Genomic DNA, 21,340 nt, shown 5'->3' with positions numbered 1-21,340 from the left:
ACCGGACCCGCGGCCGGACCGTCAATTGTAGCGCAGCTACAGCAGCCGTGCCCGCACGAGTCCAGCGCAGCCGAGCGCTCACCCTGCCCTGCCTTGCCCCGCACCGCCTCTGGCCCGAGCACGCAAGCATGGTGCCGGCAACAAACCCGTCAGTCCCCCGCTTCAGAAGGGGCCATTGCCGCCCCGCAGCAGACGCACTGCCCGGCGAGCCGCTGCACTCCCCGCCACCCGGACACGCTCCCAGGAGCTGAGTCAGGATGGATGGAGGAGGCTGCTCTACCGGCACCGGCCTCCCTGCCCGGACAGGGCTGCGGCGGGGCCGCCCCCGCGCTCCTGCCCCCGACCCGCCTGTGCGGAGCGGGGGCGGAACGGGCCCCGCGGGCTGCGGCGGGAGCGAGGGGCACGGTCCCCTCGGGCGGGGCAGGGCCCCGGCCCGCGCCTCACCTGCACACCGTGATCAAGTTCCGCCTCTCCACCGCGGCGTTGCGGAACGGGACGCTCTTCCTCCGGGCGGAGATGTTGAGCCCCCCTAAGCCGAGGGACGCCATCTCCGCTGGGCAGGGCAGGTGGAGCCGCCGGTGCTGGCGCGGAGCCTTTGTTCCCGGCCTCCCCGCTCTCCAGGATGCTGCGCTGCCGCCGCGGCACGCGGACGAGAAGGAAGCGGATGAGAAGGCCCCCGTGCTTTCCCCGCTCCTCCTCCCGCCGCCCGGTCCCGGCGCGCCCGAGGCAGCGGCGGGTCGGGCGGGGATGCGCGGGGTCCCCCGGCGGGGGCGGCTCGGCCCCCCCGCTCCCGGCAGCCGGGCCGCCACAGCGCCGCAGAGCGCCGGCGCCGCCAGCCAATCAGCGCGCGCGGGAGCCGCGGCGCCGGCGCCGCCTGGCGGCGCTCCCGGGGGCGGCGGGCTTGCCTCAGGGGAGAGCCGCACCTGAGGGGGCCCGCGAGGGAGCCGTGCGGCTCTGCAAGCGTCCGTGAAATTGTGGTCTTCCTTTAATTGTTATCAGTTCTCTCCCTGCTTAGCCCGCTGGAGTCTCGAATGTGAGACCTTCCCTGGTTGTAGCTTTTAGAGTTTGAAATGTTGTCAGTCGTTAATTAGGATCATAGAATCACAGGGTTGGAAAAAACCTCTGAGATCGTTGAGTCCGACCTTTGAACACCACGATGTCAACTAGATGCCACTAAGTGCCGCATCGGTTCTTGAATGCCTCCAGGACGTGGCTCCATCACCTCGCTGGGCAGTCTGTTGCAGTGCTGGACAATGTTTTATGAAATATATCAGCTTTACAGGCCATGCTTGTGGGAATACACTTTGCCACCAAACTACGGCTGCCCCAGCTCTGAGCTAAGACACGCTTGGAAGAGCTCTGGCTACAGGGCTTTGGCTTGGCATCAGGACGCAGAATTGCGTGACGTTCATGTCACTGAAAGACAGGAAGACAAAGCACTGCAGAAGAAAGCCCGGCAGAAAATAATTGTGGTTTGTGGCTGTGAAGGAGTAGATTTGGCTGGTTAGCTGGGGAGGTGTGAAATGGTATGGATTAATTTGATTTGCTTCCTCTATGGGAGGAAGTTCCCTTTCAGCCTAAGAAAATAATTTTGTTTGATTTACAAACTTTATTTGTTTGCAATGAGAGTGAGTGGTGAAATAAATTGTGGCACAACTCTTCCTTCTACTGAGTTACATACATAATACTCCTAAATGGTTCTGTTAAATTCCAACCTACCCATTCCTATAATTGAAACATAAAAATTTCTGTTTACTGACATGCAAACCCCATTGGATTTTGGTTTCTTTGGAGAATATCCCTTGTAGATATGAAGCTATTTCTGACAGTTCCTGTCAAACTAGAAGCGTGTCCAGCACAATTTTATTACATGAAGAGGAATTTTGTTGACATAAGAAGTTTGAAAAGTAGATTACCATATAGATGGCTATTTTTCAAATGTAGTAGCATATAAACTTTTTTTTATCAGAAGATATCTCATAAATTGATTCAAGTATTACCACTTACCAAAACATCCAATATCATCATATATTACTTGATATGCTGTTTTCTCGCCTCTCTCAACATGTAACTGAGTAAATTTGACCTAATCTTTATCTTCATTGAACTTGATATGAAATGGTGAATAAACTGTGTTGCCTTCTCTAAAGTAAATCTTCTTTGCTTGAGTGTTTTTTTTTTTTTTTTCCCAAGCATATTACCATTCAAATTCACTGTAAGGTAGTTCATTATTTTGTTTCTGCCTCTCTTCCTCTGTGCTCCAGAAACATCATGAAGAAGTAGAGGCATAGGTAAATCTGAAGATGGTATCCTTTCTACCCTGGAATCAAGAATAATACTTTTAAAATTAATTTTAGGTGGCTTTGCCAGTACAAGATTGAAACAAGCTGTTGTTCTTTACTTTTTCTTTCAAACTATCAGGGGGAAATGCTGCATGTGTTACTTGTTGCCTCTCAGAAATTAAAAGCCTTCAGGTTTCTTTCTCTTCTCAGAGGTTTTTTAAGGCCCGTTGTTTCTGTAGCTTCTGTTAAGAGATTTGTGCAGATTGAGTAAACTTGCAATTAAATCCAAGCTAAGGCTGAAGTAGATTTAATCTCTGCAGATGAGCAACTTCAGGTGCCAGCTTTATTGTTCTTGAACTGATGATAAACATACTGGATAATTACTGATATTTAACAAAAAAGCCAGGAGAACTTTTCTACATATATCAAAAACAGAAGTATCTTCTCTCTTCACCTTTTCCCCATAAACTGCGATTTTTTATTTTTATACTTGAAAGAGATTTAAGATTAAAACAGACTTGTCTGCTGGACCAAGCCTTAGGTTTCAATATTAATAGGTTTTTGCCCTCAAGTAAATGGATTTCCTTAAAAATTGTTGCTTTTTGTCAAAGATAGTTTATCTTCCACTACTGTCTTATCAAAGTAGAAAATGTAAAAAGGTTCTAGAAGACTTCAAAAGAATAAAAAAATAATAATTTTAATATCATCAGCTGCTTTGGAAAGCTCAATAAGTTTATCAGGAAGTATAGAGTGGTAAGTCTTGAATTTTTAAAGCCTCTCAGTTAGAAAAATAGACTAAGGAAAAATCTTACTGCCTTCAATTATCCAATGTGAGGATAGAGGAAGAGGTTTTCTGAGGAGTGCAGAGCAAATGGACACGGGGCAATTGCCAAAAGCTGCAACAAAAGACAGATATTGGGAAAAATTCTTGATGCAAAGATGTTTAAGCACTTAAGATTCTTGATGCAAAGATGTTTAAGCTGCTAGGGGGTACATCCAGGACAACTGATTCCAGCTGATAAAAGGAACCATACCATAGGGCATTGTGTCCAGTGGTAAAAACTCAGGGAGAGAAGGAAGAAGCAGGGACATTTGAGTTACACCATTTGGTTACACTTCCCAGGTAACTGTTCCCTGCTCTCCTGGAAATGGCTAAAGGTTTGCCTGTTGATGGGAAGCAGTAAATGTATTCCTTATTTTGCCTTGCTTGCATATACTGCTTTGCTTTACTTATTAAACTGTCTTTAACTCAGCCCACAAGTTTTGCTCCTTTTCCAGTACAATTCTGTCTCCCCCATCCCACTGAGCAGAAGTGAATAAGTGGCTGTGTGGGCTTTAGCTGCTGACCAGGATTAGTCCACAAGTTGGCACTGTATTGTCATTTATAGCAGGAGAAAATGATCTCAAGCTATCGCATAAGACTCCCTCAGTTAGGAGCAAAACACAAATTGGTGTGAGATGTGATATATTTTACTATTGCACTTTAGGGTCATTTTGAGTATACTGATAGTTCAGAACACTTCTCATGGATTCCAGCCAGCTGCCTGGCTCTGTGTATGAACCATACCTGAACCACAGGACATTTCATCTCAACATAAAGGAAGAACCTTCTCTATGTCGAGGGCAGCAGAGCACTGCCACAGGCTGCCCAGGGAGGTCAAGGAGTGTCCCTCACCAGAGACATTCAAAACTCACCTGGACATGTTCCTGTGTCTCTTGCTCCAGGTGACCCTGTCTTGGCAGGGGTCTGGACAAGATGATCTGCAGAGACCCTTTCCAACCAGAACAATTCTGTGATTCTGTATATGTAGGAGGCATACACACTTGCTCTTTTTAATTTCATGGTTTGAAATTGTTTGGGTTTACTTTTTGCTTTGCTGGGCTTTTTTTTTTTTTTTTTTTTTGGCAGCATATCTGGGTATCCACAGATATGATTTGCCAACATCTTTGTACTAAAACATGATAGGTATAATTTGAAGTTGTAGTTGCACTTTTCCAAATTGCTCTATCCTACGAGAATTCTCAGATTTTTTCAGGTTATTTGTAGATCTTGTACTTTGGCATTATTATCCTTATATCCTTTGGCACTTATCCTTATATCTTAATCTGTACAGGAGCCTTTAAAAGGAAGGTTTGAGGGCATGTTAGAACATGGAATTCCACCCACCTTCTTTTTTTGGCATACTGCTGATACTTAGTTCTTTGGAAGGAGTGAAAGGAATTGAGGAAAGCACAGTACCATATGCCTTTTTAGAGCATACTTGGGTGACAGTCATGAGCAGAAGGAGAATAAGAATAAACCTGAATTTTACAAAATTATATAATTGTAGTAGAGATGGCCAAGGAAAAGTAATATGAAACACTGAAATATGAAGCATGTTTGTGATTTAGGACTGGAAAGATAAATTTCAATCTCTGAGTTTTTAAACTCAAGTTGGTTTAAGGTTGCTTGCCTGAAATGAGTAAGAAAGCAATATTTGAAGACATCTTGACTTAAACACTGTAGCTTTTGAAAGTTATGCTTATGAGATTACTTGTGAGAAAAATGGCTTTATGACATGGCACATAAAATTTGATCTGTGTTCATTTCTCTTGATTATTTTTTTACATATTCTAAAGTTATGTTATTAAAAGTTATTACCCTTTTCCTTTGTGATTTAAAATATTTACATTGCCACTTGGTGGCCTCATTTGATCAGTAATAGAAGATAAAAAATGTAAGTTAAGATCCCTTTTTTTCATGGGTATGCAATTCAAACCTTGACATGATTTTCCTACAGATACAGGAGCAATATATCCCTTTTTGCAATGAATATAGATGCATGCTGTGGCTATTGCTGTTGTAGTTCTCAGGCATCTCAATCACTGATGTTGGGGTGGTCAGATTTAAGAGCTCTTCAGTATGGGTAGAATTTAGGTGAATGATTTTTCTCCCCATTCTTGCTCTCCCATCCTTGAAGTTTTAATGTTTCACACCCCTTCTCAATCAAAACAAGCAGAGGATTGTCTGCCACCAATAATTTAACTTTTCTTTTTTTTTTAGGACTAGAATTTGTTCTGATTTTGCCAGGCTTCTTTCCTGCTTGTTCTGCATCTTTAATTCTTGTTTTTCAGATTTTATTACTTGAGAATGATTTTCTGTATCACTTTTGGGAAACTGTACCCCAAGTCTCTGTCCGTCTGTGGTTTCATATTATCTGTATGATTAGCTATATTACAAAATGCTAGTTTGTTGTTGCTGGGTTTGCTGGTTTAGTGTATTTCTGTCAGGGTTCAAGGCAAGCAAATATTTATTATATCATGCTTAGGATATTTACTGATAAAAATCTTCTGCCTTGGCAAACTTCTTGTCAATTCCCCATGCCTTGCGAGCTCAGGAAGAGCGGGCTGGATGAGTGGATGGTGAGGTGGATTGAGATCTGGCTGAATGGCAGATCTCAGAGGGTTTTGAGCAGTGGCACAGGGTCTAGTTGGACTGTCACTAGTGATGTCCCCTAAGGTTCAATACTGGAATTGTTTAACTTGTTCATCAGTTGCTTGGATGCAGGGGCAGATGCCTCCTCAGCAAGTTCACTGGTGACACGAAGCTGAGAGGAGTGAATGATGCCCTGAAGTGCCATGCAGCCCTTCAGAGGGACCTTCACAGGCTGGAGGGATTGGCAGAGCAGAACATTTTGTGTTGGGAAGGATAAAAGTTTGACAAGAAAGTTTCAGAGATATGTATACTTGGCAGAAAGATTTTTGAATGTAAAATCTGAAGAAGAAATAGAGATGAAAGCAAGTTTTGATATAGAGGAAAAGAATGGCTGAGCCAGTCTCACTGGATAACTAAGAAGGCAAAGGGTATGTTAGAAGAGGTTTTTATAACTTAGAGGAAAGGATAAACCCACCTCAAACAAGAAGATGTTTTTACCAAGCAGAAAGATAGCACAGGCAAACAAGCCAGCAAATGTTGCAAGTAGAAAAAAGGTCTCAGAATTTTCCACTGCAAGAAAACTGAAAAACAACTTGTAGCTTAAACTGTAACATCCTAACTTTTAGTGATTGGAGAATAGTAACATGAATATGGTAATTATAGCAGTTATGACAGGCAATAGGTAAAAGTTAAGGTATAGATTGGTTCTTCTGTATTAAGATGCTCGGCAAAGAAAAGTATATAATGCATTGTAACCAAAACCAAAGGGTCTCCAGGCCTGCCTGCAGCTGGAGCTGACAGCTGTAGGCACAGGTTCTGTCGCCCTGGACTGTCTTGGATGTAATAAACTGTGTTTTGAAGAGCTGCCTGGAGTCCTGCATCTCTCATTCAGGCTCTTACTCTTTTGAAATTTAACAAAGACAAATACAGGATCTTGTACGTGGGGAAGAATAATCCCACACATCAGTACAGGCCAGGAACTGACCTGCTGGGAGGTAGCTCTGAGGACAAGGACCTGGGAGTCCTGGTGGACAACAAGCTGTCCATGAGCCAGCAGTGCCCTTGTGACCTTGAAGGCCAATGGTATCCTGGGGTGCATTAGGAAGGGAATTGCCAACAGGTCAAGGGAGTTGATCCTGCCCCTCTACTCAGCCCTGGTGAGGCCACATCTGGAGTGCTGTGTCCAGTTTTGAGATCATCAGTACAAGAGAGACCTGAAGGTCCTGGGGTGGGTCCAGCAGAGGAGAACAAAGATGATCGGGGGACAGGAGCATCTCTGTTGCAAGGAAAGGCTGGGGGAGCTGGGTCTGTTCAGCCTTGAGAAGAGGCAGCTGAGAGGGGACCTCATCCATGTCTGTCAGTATCTGAAGGGAGGGGGTCAAGAGGATGGACCAGGCTCTTCTCAGTGCTTCCAAGGAAGAGGACAAGAGACAACAGGGAGAAACTGATGCACAGGAAATTGCACCTTAAATATAAGGAAGAACAACTTTACTGTGATGGTAACTGAGCACTGGAGCAGCTTTCCCAGAACGGTTGTGGAGTCTCCTTCCCTGGAAGAGAAACCACCTATTCAGAAGCCATCTGGACGCAAAGTCCCCATGAGTAATGGGCTGTAGGGGACCCTGTGTGAGCAGAGAGGTTGGACCAAATGACTTTCCAGCCTCAACCGTTCTGTAATTCTGTGATTCTGAACCCAGTCTCACACTCTGCCTGCTCAAGGCTGGGTACTGCCTCAGAACAGGTAAGTGCACTGTCACCCTGCTTCAGTCTTGTGATTTTCTTGCAAAATCTGTGTTGGTCTTTTTTGCAATAGCTCCAGATAGCCCCAGGTCTTCTGTCACACACTACAAGACATACTGCAAGCTGTAACAAAAAGACTTCTAGTTAATACACAGATAATGATTTATGGCTAAAATATTGTATTCTTGTAACAGTGCTTGACTCTCCTCTAAAATTACCATAGTAGATTCAAGGTTTCTTCATTCTTTCCTGATCTTAGTGGTTGTTGATTCTCTGAAGCAATATGTCTTTTCACTACTTGGTGCTTACTCGTGACTCTTTTTCTTTTTCAGCTATTTGCTCAGTTTTCTGTGATTCCTTAATGTTTTAATTATGAAGATTCCAGTTAGCCCTAGGGTGCTGATGTTCTGGATATTATAATTCTGCTGGTGTAGGTGAACATTGTAAATGTCTACCTAAAATTACTTAGATGAGAAGCATGGCTTACTTATTTCTCTACACAGAGCACAATCTTCTGACAATTTCCACTGATATACAAATAAACAAATACGTGTATCTGTATCAGGTTTCAAAGTTTCTACATAATTGTTTTCAAAATTCCAGTCACCATTTCTACTCCCTCTAAAAAAAATGGTACCCATAAAAACTCTTGGTTTGTTGTACTCAGTCACACAAAATCCATTTCTGGGTCAGTGTTGCAATGGCCCTTTAATAAAAGCAGTCTATATGTTCTGCCCTCACATTTGTTTACCACAATTTTAAAGTACTGGAGACATGTATCTAATGTTTCATTGTCTTTGGTGCAAAAGAGTTTTCCACTGTCACTACAGATAAGGTCTATTATCAATAAAGAGCAGGGTGCTTACTACTTCCTTTGTTATGCAAGCAAATAGTCACAATTTTGAACCTGACATAGTTAATAATAAAAATAAGAACAGGCAGACTTCGCTCAGACAAAACTTAATAATTAATTTATGCTGCATCTTTTAAAAGCCTTTCTGCTGGCTATAATTCTGGTGAGACTTCCCATATGTACTCTTAAATTTTAACAGCAACACTTATGACATTCTAGCTTTTGTTAGCTTATTTACCTTGCCATAATTAAAATTGAAACTGGAACTATTTAGGCTATTTTCCATTTATGAGTTATCTTGATATACATGAGATCCTGCTTTGTTTATAATTGGAGCTAGTTCATCCCATTTACAGTTTAGACTTTAAACTTGAGTGGGAAATATGCGACATTACTCACCATCCTCCTTGCCGTTCTGCAAAGTAGTGGTTTATTCTTGCTTGTTTATTAGTGCATTGAGCATTCCTTCCCATCTGAGTTGCTATAGCAACATTAATCTCTTTCCATGTGTTTAGATAGGGTCAGTAGCTATTCTTCAGTTAAAACATTGGGCAGGCTTTTTTTCTCCCAGGCATAGCTCTAAATCACATGAAACTGGGAGAAGCTGGGGCTCACAGGTCATTACAATGACAAGATGATGCAATATCCCAAACCTTTCTGTAATTTTTCACTTTTTGCTTTAGTGCTATTTTTAAAGTCCCATTGGGCCATTCAGTTTACCTTGAACTGGAAGTTCATAGCAACACATGCCTTTTTTTTCTTCACAGGCTTCCACATAATTCCTTGATGATTTTCCCTGGAATATATGTTTCCTGTCTCAAATAAATTTATTGGTTTAAATTGCATCTGAAAAATACAATGAAAAATGCCTGCATGGTGGTACATTTGGCTATAGCTATCTTTACTGAACTACCTCAATCACCTTTGTCAGTGAGTCTAGAATTAGGAAACCATGCTTACTCCCACTTTGCATGGTATGTGGGACTAAGGTAGGAATACACATATACTGGTGTAGTCTGTTTGTATCCTAACATGTTGTCCTGGGTTTGGTCAGGATAGAGTTCATTTTCTTTGGATGTTTCTCACTGATGTTTTGGCTGTTGTTAAGTAATGCTTATCCTAAGTCAAGGACTTCTTAGTGTCTCATGTTCTGCCAGTGGAGAGCTGCACAAGGAGCTGGGAGCAGGGGGAGCACAGTCAGGACAACTGACCCGAGATGGCCAAAGGAATATTTCCTACCACAGAATGTCCTATAAGAGGGGGAGTTGGCTGGGAGGAGCCGATCGCAGCACAGGGACAGGCTGAACATCAGTTACTGAGTGGTGAGCAACTATCTTGTGCATCACTAATTTCTCCTGGGTTTTATCTCCCTCTCTCTTTCATTATTATTGATACTATTATTATTGTTGTAGTTGTTATATTTTACTTTGCTCCAGTTATTAAACTTTTCCTACGTTAACCCTCATTTCCATGTTGTAAGTTGCTCTATCTTTTTATACCTTGCTTTGTATTTTCTTCAGTTTGTTTGATTTTCTTCAGTTTGTTTGCAAGCTTGCTGTTTCTTCCAATGTCAAATCTACTGGGACTACCACAATCTTGGCATGGATGTGTGCTTGACTATTATTCCAAGTCTGCTACCTCTGTGTTTCTTTTTGATAGGCTTTTACATGACCTGCAATTTTTTTTTCTCAGTGCTTCTATTAACCTATGTTCAGGTTTTCCTTTCTGTGATGGAGAGGCCACCAGATTTCCATACTTTGGTAGCCAAGTAGTTAAAGCTTGATGTATCCGGTCTGAAACCAAGTATGAAGCTAGGTCATTTCCTTTGGGTTTCTCTTTTAACATCATTAGCAGAGGTTGTGGCTCTTTTGCTTGTGCAGAGTGAAGGCAGACAGCTCTTTTTTAGTTTTCCCAGCATATCTAATAGAGGATTTTCCATACTTTTGATAAAAACTGGAGCCATTTGTGAACCACACAGAATAACCTGTGGCACGAAGACAATAACAGAGCTGTTATCCGGTGGGAGACACATAAAAAGGTAAAGTGCACTTCTGTTCTTTCCAGTGATTAAAAACTCTATAGAGCTAGTGGTAAAGGCTTGCCTTATTCTACAGAAAGCTCTTATTTATAAAAGCCAGTGAGCATCCAGCTAGCCTAGATTTGCTATATATTCAGTTTTTACTTTTCCACTGATTATGTACTTTAGTGGAGCATGTGTGATATGAACTGCTGCAAAGCAGCCTCTAGTGATGCCTATCCAAAACTAATTGCCTATACTAATGCTAAACATGGTTTTTAATAAGGAATAGAGTTTTTTTCCCACAAATGTTAAGAATCTTGAAGCTAAATAATTTTTTTTCTGTGTTCTTTAAACAGCACCGTGTAGATTGGTAGTGGCCAGCTGAACATGAAGCAGCTTACAGTAATGTACATCTAAAGGCCAGCACTTGAACTAATGCAGTTTTACTTCTTTTTTTCTCTTCTTTTTTTAAATTCTTTTTTTGTGAGATTTCTTCACTAATTTGGTTAGTGGTTTACTAATTTCTGCAAATATGATTCTCACAAAAATGTAAGCAGCTGCAAAAGTGAAACAAATACAATTTTTTCATGCATGGACTCTCATAGTCAGTTCTACCCTTTGGTGATACCAGCATCACCATTTCTTCAACCTAAAACTATGACTGAGTATTTCACTTTAGATTGTACCTGAGTTTTGTCATGATTAGCTTTGAAACCTCTGATTTGAGTAACGCTGGCTACTTCTTGAGTATATTACCAAACTTTTAGTTTTTCCATGTACTGATATACCATTCATGTGTGGTATGACATAGCATATTCTGATGGTAATTTCATGTGTGTTGTATTTTGTCTGAAAGTCTGGAGTAACATGGATAAAACAACATTAATTTCTCTCACAGTTAGATGTGGTTATCAGCTGTGCTCTGTTAGTGGAATTCCAAAGAAAGCACTGGCTAAATCAGGAACAAAATAGCAGCCAAATAATCTGCTTAGTATTACACGAATTTCAGGCACACAAACAACCTGAGAGATGGTTACATTATTTAAGTGCTAAAATCTCACTTTTTGCATTTTTTCTTTGCTTTTAACCCTGGACAAATAGGATGTTAAAATAATAGGTCTCTGTACTAAGATCTTGCTTACCAGTAAACTTGTTGATGGTGGATTGGAGTCCTTCCTCTGCTATTAAAACACAATTTCTATTTTTTCACATTTTAAATTACAGACACACAAAACTTGAGGAAATTCTGTTACCCAAATATCCACTGTTTTTGCTTCCTCCGGATTCTTAATAACAAAGCATCAATGACTTGCAGGAATCACTCCACCCTCACCTCCCACTGGTCAGGCCCAATTTCACAAACATCCGTAGCAAAATCTGTGGCTAATTCATTTTGTTTCAACAAGGCTGTGCCAATAATTCCCTGGTGTTCCTAAAAGGGATCCTCCCATTCCTGAAGAAACAGGAGGACTCTTGAACTTGGCAGCTATTTAACTGCAGGCAGAGATCTTAATACAGGTACTTGAACATCCATTCATGCATACAGTGCTGCAAGTTTTATTATTTTCCCTCTTTCTTGAGCTATAGCTGGAATAAATATTTGTTGAATAAATATTAATTGACACTACAGTATCAATTAACAGCATGGCACTAGTGGTAGTTAATGTTCTTCCCTTGACTACCCAGTACTGATATGGCTATTGGCCATTTCCATTGGTTATATTGCAATTTTACCACTAGACCAAGGGCAAATAGACAGCAGAGTCTCCCTAGACTTTGTTACTGAGACGAAGAGATGATGCCTGAGGGCTTTGCTGAGAGGGACCTATAATTTTCCATAGTTTTCATTCCTCATGATTTTTTATTTGCTTGACAAAAGGAGCCAGCAAGGAATCTATGTATTCCATTCCATTTTCTTAAAGCTTTGCCTCTTTTTCTCAAATTTACGATGTTTTCTTCCAGCAGTTTCAATGTTGTCCCCTAAAGGAAGTTTTTATTATATTGTCCAAAAATATTTTGCAGTTACCATTACAACCTCTTTTTACATAAAGAGCTTAACCCACACTGAAGATTGTTTTTTCCTTTTCTGTTCCTTTTTATCATTATCTTAAATGGAGACTGGTCATTTAAGGCTGTATTTCTGAAAACTATAGTCTACAGTGTGTAGACATCTCCTTTTAGGAGATCCACAGAACTGGGATTTCCTTGTATTCTTTCTTACCTCCGTCACCTTGCCATTTTCCTTGTCCATACCTGCTGAAGCTGAATTTGCAGCTCTTTCCATTGTAGCTCTGCTTGATTGCCACATCTGATAATTACTCTTTCTAGCTTAAGTCTTGTACCACTGCCACATGAAAGACAGTGGTTCTATTTCACCAGATACATTCCCAGATGCCAATACTAACAATTATCTTAGAATTCACAATATTTTATAGTCTCATAGCATTCTAGATGGAATAGCTTGCTAGCCAAGTCTCCTGGCATTGCTCAGATAACTGTTCTGAGACATCTACCTACTAAATTTCTTGCAGAAAATTGTTCCTGCAGTATAGCTGATAATCATACTCCATTCTGAGGCTGTACAATATTTACTAGTTAAGGAAAACTAATCCTTAGCCCCGAAACCCCCATTTTAAAAGTTTCTGAATTCAGTGGCCCCAAGTTTTAAGCAAATCCTCTTGCTCTGCAGTCAGGTCAGCTACTATTGTTATAATAATCTCCCACATTTTAGGAACAGCACAACCCAGTCAGGAGGAACCAGCAGGGTGCATTCTTTTTTTACCACTGTTTTGGTTTTAACATCATAACTAGGTCTTAAAAGCCTATTTTGTTTTCACTTTAACCTGAATTTTCAGTATAGTTACAGTTTGAGTTTCCCTTATATCCTTCTAGTATAGTTGACAGTTGTGTTCTGGGTGACTGGTAATGAAATAAAATGGCTTTCTGAGTGTGCAGAAATCCATCTGTGCAGTAGAGGTTTCAGGGTGTGTCTTCAAGTTAGTAAATGGTTAACTGCAGAAACTTTAAGGTAAACCTAGAAATCAGAAACTGAGAATCTACCTTTAAACACCACTAGACTAGTATTATACACACCGATCCAAAGAGAGACAAAAGCCTGAATGTTCTTATTATCAGCTAGATTAAAACTGATGCAAAACAGAGGTAACATTTTTTTGTAAGAATTTGCCATTATTTCCACTCATATTTTGCTGATATAGAAGATATACATATATTTTTTTCCTTTTCTATTGTTCACCCCTCTTTTTTCTTGTATTAATCTAAATATATATGAAGAAGGGATTTTTAGAGTTGAACAATGTAATTATTATTTTCTTCTATTTCCTATCATGGTTTAACACTAATGTATATGAGTCATCTGATATGGCATGACAGTCAGGTTCTTATCTGTATCCATGTTATCTGTTGGGAGGAGATCAGTTTGCAGAATAGCCACTACTATGAACATTGTGGTCTCACAAAGAATGTTTTGATGACTGCAAAAATGGTGGCACATAAAAAGGAGCAAGATAACTTTTACTGCTCTTGGGGTTAGAATGTTTATGGGGAACATCTTTCTATGAAATCTTGAGGTAAGCATTATTCTTCCTGCCCAACTTCACCCTTTTGTGAAACAGAGGAGATTGTCTGTTCTAGTGCTGGATTTAATGGAGCAAGGTGAACTCTGCAACAAATTAAATGTGATAACACAATCCAACCCCCAGTTCATGAAAAGACATGCACTCATGATGACTTAGACTTAGTTTCATTTTTGGGCCTGAAGGAAACATGTACACATGCTTCTCTTGAGAGATCTACTACTCTTGAATAGTTCTGTTTACTTGATATGTGACTATAGGTGGAAATCTATTAGGAAAGTAGGTTGTAAGTCTATTCTGTGAAACAATGCATCACACCAGTATTCAGAAAGAGATTTTGTCATGTATATATTTGGAACAAAATGAAGTACTGAATTTCGGTTATTTTGTTCTTGTAAACATACCATTTCATATACACATTAGATTATGCCATTAGTGTGTGAGTAATTTTTATGGTCTTGTAACATATAGTAATAAGCATCTTTCTTTCCTAATGTGTTGCCAAGGTGTTCCATAAATAACCTAGGCAGATACGTTCTCCTGCCTCTTGTGCACCGTACCATGGAATCAGTTTCATTATAGAACTTGGCCTGGTTCTGCTCACACCTGCTTATAACTTCCAGCTCGGTGGATGTCTTCACTAACTGATTGCCATCCATGCATGATCACTGCAGAAATAATTTTTCTTCTTTAGGGTGTGGGGTAATTTAGCAATATATCCATCTACAGACACCACGAAAAGTCCTATAATGTCTTTTGCAAATGGCCCATGACATGGAGTCACTGCCAGACTTTTTCTTCTATTGGTTAGATAAAAGGCTTTTTTTGCATGCCAAATCTCATAGATACTCACCAGAAGTAGTTTAAAAGAGATCAATTTTCTAAATTTGGTTCTGTTTCATAGTACTGACAATTCAGAAACCCCAGAGGATGCTCCCATTGAGGAATCTCAATTAGCATTTAATAAGCATACCTTGCCCACAGGTATTCTCTGGATCCTTTGCCTTAGGTTCTCTAATTTCTACTGGAACAGCATTCCTTGCATGCCAGGTGCAGACAATGAATGCAAGGAGAGTAGATTTCTCCTTACAATAGGAGATATCTTGGTTTGATTAGTGCTCAAATGAGATGCTGAGAGTTGCTTTCTTGAATGTTTTCCATGTTCAGAGCAACAGGCCTGCTCTGAACACTTTATTCAATCAGGGTGAGCTGTTAATCATTCATGATTTATTGTTGACTTTAAAAAGAAATCAAGGTATACATGTACTATCAGGGCGCTCACACCGGCTCATGTGTCATTGCATGCGAGCAGAATGTAAACTGTGCAGAGGTCATGACAGGGCTGAGTCAGAAAGGAGGATGTCTAGAGTGCAAAGAGTGAGGAAGTTGGAATATGAGCAGAGATCACTTTGTTCCTTCAATTATCATTTTGTGGTGCTGCAACACTGTCCAAAGCCTTGTGATTCAAGGGTTCCCATGAATATCAACATTTGGGGAGCCACCTGCCAGTCCTTCTGCCTCTGACCTGCAGCCTTTATCTTCCATTCTGTCTGGGAAGTAGGAAATCATGTCGTGACTTCACTGTCCACACAGGGAAGGGGAGGAACATTGAGGAAGACCTCTGAGGCTCGCTGAGTAGTTAAATATCTTATGTGGGTGCTTTCTTGTTTCTTGGCAGGAAGGTCTGAATTTACTAGTATTACTCAAATGAGTTTGGCCATGATTAGCACTTCTTAAGTTTCATTGATTGCATTACTGTTTAATAGGTTATGTCACTTTTACACAAAGTTTATACTTAGGCATCAGTAAGAAATAAATAAGAAAAATGCCCTGAAATCTGGATTTGCTATGCATAGTCAAATAAATTCAAGTTTCAGTGGGAAGTGTATGGAAAAATGATGTTTTCCCTTAGCAAGGATAATACCTGCAGACAGAATGATAAAATTTGTTGTAATCCAAATACATTTTAATGATCTTATGATGAATTTATGGAAATTAAGATTAAAGATCCTTTATGGAATTAGGAAAATAGGGATTTAGAGAAGATGCAAGTAGATTAATCAGACATGAGAGCATCAAATCTGAGTCACTACAAAGACTGTAGGCAATTGCCTGTTCAGTTACTGTAGCCACAATGTAGCTGGCCACAAAATAGAGAAATCTGATTTTCTAGTTGCTGAAGTCTTGCATGGTGAAGAGTTATTTCCTCCAGGCTCTTTAGAACTGTTTCTTGCAAAATGATCACAAGCAGACATATCTTGATATCATAACTGGAATCTTCCCGGTGAGTCTCCCAGGATTGCTGTCAGGCATCATTGGTCTTGACATGTAAGGCAGAGGTCTGGTACATGGCAGATGTTTCTGGAAGAAAAAATTATATGAGGGAGCATTGCCTCTATTGTCTGTGGTTATGGATGTTTGAAAGGTTTGAAGCCTGTGAACATGTGTCTGCACAGTATCCAACTGCCTGCAGAAACACTTTTACCTTAGAGTGCACAATCATTTGTTTTACTGTAAACATCAAAAAGGAGCAAGGCAATTTGTGGTTAAAGACAACGTGCAGAACATGGTCACAGTGCTGTAACCAATGTCTTATGAGAGGATTATCTTTAGTCACTTCACCACAGCTATGAAATCCAAAGTCTAAGATCAAATAAAATAAGTAAGTATGCTTTCATACTGCCACAGAAAGTGGAAGTCAAATTATTTAGAGAAATTAAAAATATTTGCCTATTATTGAAATAACCCTTAGTTTGGGGCTACTTTCCTGAAAAAACCCCAAATCTTTGAAATAGTTTTGTGTCAAGAGGGTAGTAATGTCAAAGACCAAAAACACCAATTCTGCCTGGAGGGGTTGTAGGAACTGGGAGGGGGACGGGGGGGGGTGTTTGTTTCTTTTGGTTTGGGGTTTTGTTGAGTTTTTTTGTCAAGAGATGACAAGCAACACTTGTGAAAGCAGCATTAAAATTTTGAACGTGCTGTAAAGTGAAGTGAAAGAAGAAGTTCTTCCTATTTGTTGTGGACAGGGAAGGGGTAACAGGTCTAACTTGTCTCAAGAACAATTCATTTTAGACATCCAGAAAAACTCCAAGTAGTTCAGATAGTCTGAAGTTCTCCATCTTTGCTTTTGGAAACTAACAGTGAAGGTACAGAATTCAAACACCTGTTAAGAATTTAATATGTAATATTTGATGTTATCTGAAGGAAGGAAAATGGACAGGACAGCATTTTGACATTATATGTCTTCCACATATAATGAACTTCCAAATGTAATTAACTGTAACTATAGAAATAAACAAAAACTTGAAATTCAGTATTACTGGGGAAAAGCTGAATGACAGGTTTTTCAGTCTTATAATTTCCTCTGTGATTGAGACATTTCACAGATAGTATGGAATATCATGCAAGCATTTAGAAAATATGGCTTTAAATAGTATTGTACGAGGGAATCAGTCAATAGCTTTGATTTCTGTATAAAATATAAAATCAATGCTGTTATATATTTCATATATAGGGAGTTTGTAAACTCCTTTCCTTGTTTCTCAGGTGTTCAGCTGTCTGTGATCCAAGACAGAAGTGTAACCATCTTTCAGACCTTTAAGGAAATTACTTAATTTGGAGCAAGAACTGCAAAATATTGATAAAACTGGGGTTCTGCAAGGTAAGAAAGGTTGCAGACAGAGGTACATCTCTTGAAATGAAGTTAAGCAGCAGTTTAGGTATTCAAGAGAAAAAAAATATCATCATGAAAAGAAATAAAACCCTAAGGGAAAAGCAGGGCTTTGAAAGACAGTAATTCAGTCCCAAAGAAGATTCCTTCCAGGGGCAGTAGAAGCCAGCTCTACCCTACCTCACTGACAACTCCTTGGCCCACAAAGATTTTCCCTATTTCTTACTAATGGGCATTAACACTCAGTTTAGTATTTCATTAATTCAAGTTATCAAAAAATGGTAATGTATGGTAACTAATCAGTAACTGCTGAATACTTTTAAGCTGAGTTTACCCAGTTCACAAAGGGCTCTTTGTGTGTGGCAAACAGTCACTGTCCAAACAAAGCCACTCGGTGAGGGAAGGATTACTTGTACTGTTACAATGTCACCAGGCGTATCCTTGCCTAGAAAAATTATATGGACAAAAATTGGATGTGTCATAGTATTATATATTTTATTCAGATTTAAGTGGGAAAAATGTTTTCCACCTGCACAAAAAATAATTTTGTTTATCTTTTCCTGTCAGTTTTCATTTGTAAAATATAGTCCTGAACATTTTTAAAGCCCTAATGTTCTGTATTATATTTATTTAAATAATTTTTCCAAGTGCAGCAATAATAGAACTTTAAATGCAACTATCCAGCAAGTAATGGTTATGTTTTCAGAAACAAGACTGAGTTTGTAAAGCTGAAAACTAGCACATTAGTAGTAGGAATCCAGTGACATTGGTTTGTGGCAGTCCTCCTTATGAGAATTAAAAATTAACTCCAAATCAAATCACAGACAATAAGAGGGGAGTTTTGTAATTTTAAAACATGCTTTTCAGAATAGACTTTCCTTTTAAACACAAATAGAAGCTTGATGTTTACATTAACTTGATTTGTTCTCATGCTTCATCCAGGAAAAATAAAATGTCCAGCAATTACAATAGACATTATCCTGTAGCTGAGCATACGGCATAGTTAAAGGAACACAAAGTTGTCAGTTTCTGACAGTATAATAATTCCTTTCATATAGGAAAATTCTCATTGATAGAATAGTATTCAAGTTGGCAAAATTGCTTTACAGAGTATTATTCTTTTCCAGCCCTGATTAACAGGCTGCTTAACTAAAGCAGGAGTTCTAGTACCATAAATCAGAGGTTCTTCACAGGTTCTATGCTAGGGTTGAATATCATTGTGGAATCATTACATAATTCCTGCAATCCTTTCAAGCATTTTGCCTACCTGGCTCTTACTACAAAATCCAGCTTTCCATCTTTAAAGTAAATAGAAGAAAAAAGTAGCTTTTGTGATTTTTCTCTGGCCACAGTATATGCAGACATTGAAGTATTTGCTTCAGTTTCTTGTCTTGTTTGCTAGTTTTGTTAAAAAGTGCATTTAAAAAGTTAGCTTTTCTTGATATTGTTTAGAAAATTTTGAAGGCATTGTGCCATCATTTCACAACAGTTTGTCTCTGATATCAATGATTATCATTATTAGATTAATGTCTCTGTGTCAGTAGTTCCAATATCATCTGTCAATTTATGATGTGCTGGCCTGCATCAGATAAAACAGAGTGAATAGATCCAATTTGTTATTTGTGGGATGAGATTTTCCCAACAAAAATTATTTGTTAGAATGATATGTAGTTGAAACTTAGCCACAGAACCTGAGAACCCTATTTTTCAAATGCCTTTTTCTGCAGCTTCAGAAACTCATATCTCATGATCAGTTTGTTAATAAAATATTAATACATTGTGACACAAGAAGGGGAATGGATAAGTAAATTTAGATAGTCAAATACATGGAAACAGTCTGAAATAATTAATAGTGAGTATGGTACAGGATGATCTGTGTACACCTAATTTAACTGCAGTCCAAAAATTATGTTATGATCATGCAAACTACAACTTAAATCACAGAGTTATACTGAAAAATCTGGTGAATGGTCTGTAAGAGCACTGACTCAAAGAATGATTTAAGGTTTGTTTATTGTGCCAATACGATCTCTCATTATACTGGAGAGCCCAAGAGAGATTATTCAAACCATGCACTTATAACATATAAGAGAAGGGAATTACCTGTGCTTCAACCTATGGAATCAATGTTGACAGAGCATTTCAAGGGGCCTATGATCATATTTCAAACATGTAAAAAGTATTCATGCTTAAAATTCTAAAAAAGATGTGTGAATATAATGCAGACACAATAAAAGTATTTTAGACAAAGGGAAATTGGCTACTATCTTAACTAAGAGGGGATCAAGTAAACCTTATGAATATATGTAAGTATTTTCACATAGAAAACACATCTGATGATGCAGAGCTTCACAGAAATTGTAATATCCAAGAGGTATTGTTCTATCTTCAACTAAATAATGTCTGTGAGGGGAGATGGAGCATTGAAGTAGTTAGCCAATAGGTGCAACAAACTTATGACCACTTGTAATTTTTAGTGTAAAATTAGAAGTTTTCCTCTTGTACAGGCATTGCTTTAGACAAGGCCAACTTACCTGACCTCATGAGTCACTTAACTGAACTTTCAACTGTCTAAAATCTCTTAAAACAATTACTCCATAACTCAATAAAGGTAGCTCTTTGAGCTGCAGTTGTCATTATCTTCATGAAATCCCACTGATCCACTGTTGAATTGGGCTGAAATGGACCTGGGTCAGAAGTTTTGACAGCCCAAGTAGATGAAAGTTATCAGTCATTCTTTATTTGCTTCTGAAACAACAAGGGATTTGAATCTTCCAACAGTTCCCACATTACCAGATCTCTGCTTCTTCTAATCATAATATAACAAACGGTGTTGAGAAGGAATTTTAAGTTGTTTATGAACCTTAAATAGCCCAAAGGTCATGTATTGGTCATCTCAGTTTAAATCCCTCTTCTGTGAGAAATTTTGTGACTAGTAAGTAGAAGTCCAAAAAATAGCCCTTTTCTTTCGTTTTGAATTATTCAATGATCAGGACACTCTGCTTTCAAGACATCCTTACTTATCTTCTAGTCAATGTCTACTTGATACAGACAATGTCTAAACAAGATTTCATGCTTCAAGTCTTGGGCCGATAGAATTAAAAATTCCCCCTTGATGGTATCAAAGATTGGCTAAAGCTGAGGGTAAGCTGTTGATGTAACCAAATAACTGAGCTGAATTTTCAAACACTGACTTTATGAATCCTGCTAATGTATTTAGGGCAAAACCAGTCACCAGACTTTGGATGAGAAAGTATTTCTCCTTGGATTAGGTTGACTGGCACCTATATTGTTTCTAGGTGGTTTTGTAGATTTTAGTTGTAAATCAGCTACTACATGATTTTCATATACTCAGGTAATGTGCAGTGGTGATGCCTCAGGTTCTGTTGCTGTTGTTTTATTTTACAGATTTAACTTTTTCAGGTTGAAATTGTATACTTTCACCCAAATTATAGGTTTTAAACCAGATATGAGAGATTAAAAGAAAATCTAATTATCTTCTCTGATTTCAAATTCACTGCAATTGTGGAGCTATGTCACTGAACAAACTACAGAAGCTGTAGAGAAGTTACAGAATTTTGCATCTTATTAAGTAGATGCAAAATACTATACTTCTGTTTTCCCACTTTTTAATATCAATTTAGTTGATTCAGCTTCTAGTGTGATAAAAACAGATGTGTTTCATTTTCTTTGCATTACTTATGCAGGCAATAGAAACTCTGGTAAAAATTGCTCTTGTGTTTTATCTCTATTTCCGTTTCTTA

At 39.2% G+C, this 21,340-nt stretch overlaps 2 protein-coding genes across 4 annotated transcripts in view; one reads left to right on the top strand and one right to left on the bottom strand.

Moving 5' to 3' along the window:
• The window catches only part of RUNDC3B (RUN domain containing 3B), a 51,056-nt gene extending 50,426 nt beyond the window's left edge, over nucleotides 1-630 (bottom strand). The window contains exon 1 of the mRNA XM_058806819.1: nucleotides 445-630. Coding sequence (XP_058662802.1) covers nucleotides 445-548 — 104 coding nt within the window. The 5' untranslated portion in view covers nucleotides 549-630. The remainder of the gene's footprint in view (nucleotides 1-444) is intronic.
• Nucleotides 631-10,171: 9,541 nt separating this feature from the next.
• ABCB1 (ATP binding cassette subfamily B member 1) overlaps nucleotides 10,172-21,340 on the top strand; it is a 48,471-nt gene continuing 37,302 nt past the window's right edge. For all 3 annotated transcript variants that reach the window (XM_058814958.1, XM_058814951.1, XM_058814965.1), the window contains exons 1-2: nucleotides 10,172-10,328; nucleotides 17,453-17,567. The gene's annotated coding sequence lies outside the window, so the exon portion shown is untranslated. The remainder of the gene's footprint in view (nucleotides 10,329-17,452; nucleotides 17,568-21,340) is intronic.

The sequence above is a fragment of the Ammospiza caudacuta genome, chromosome 1 (genome assembly GCF_027887145.1).
Source record: "Ammospiza caudacuta isolate bAmmCau1 chromosome 1, bAmmCau1.pri, whole genome shotgun sequence".
In the NCBI taxonomy this organism is placed as follows: domain Eukaryota; kingdom Metazoa; phylum Chordata; class Aves; order Passeriformes; family Passerellidae; genus Ammospiza; species Ammospiza caudacuta.
The sequence above is the reverse complement of the archived record's forward strand: the minus strand, read 5'-3'. Positions and strand labels throughout refer to the sequence as shown.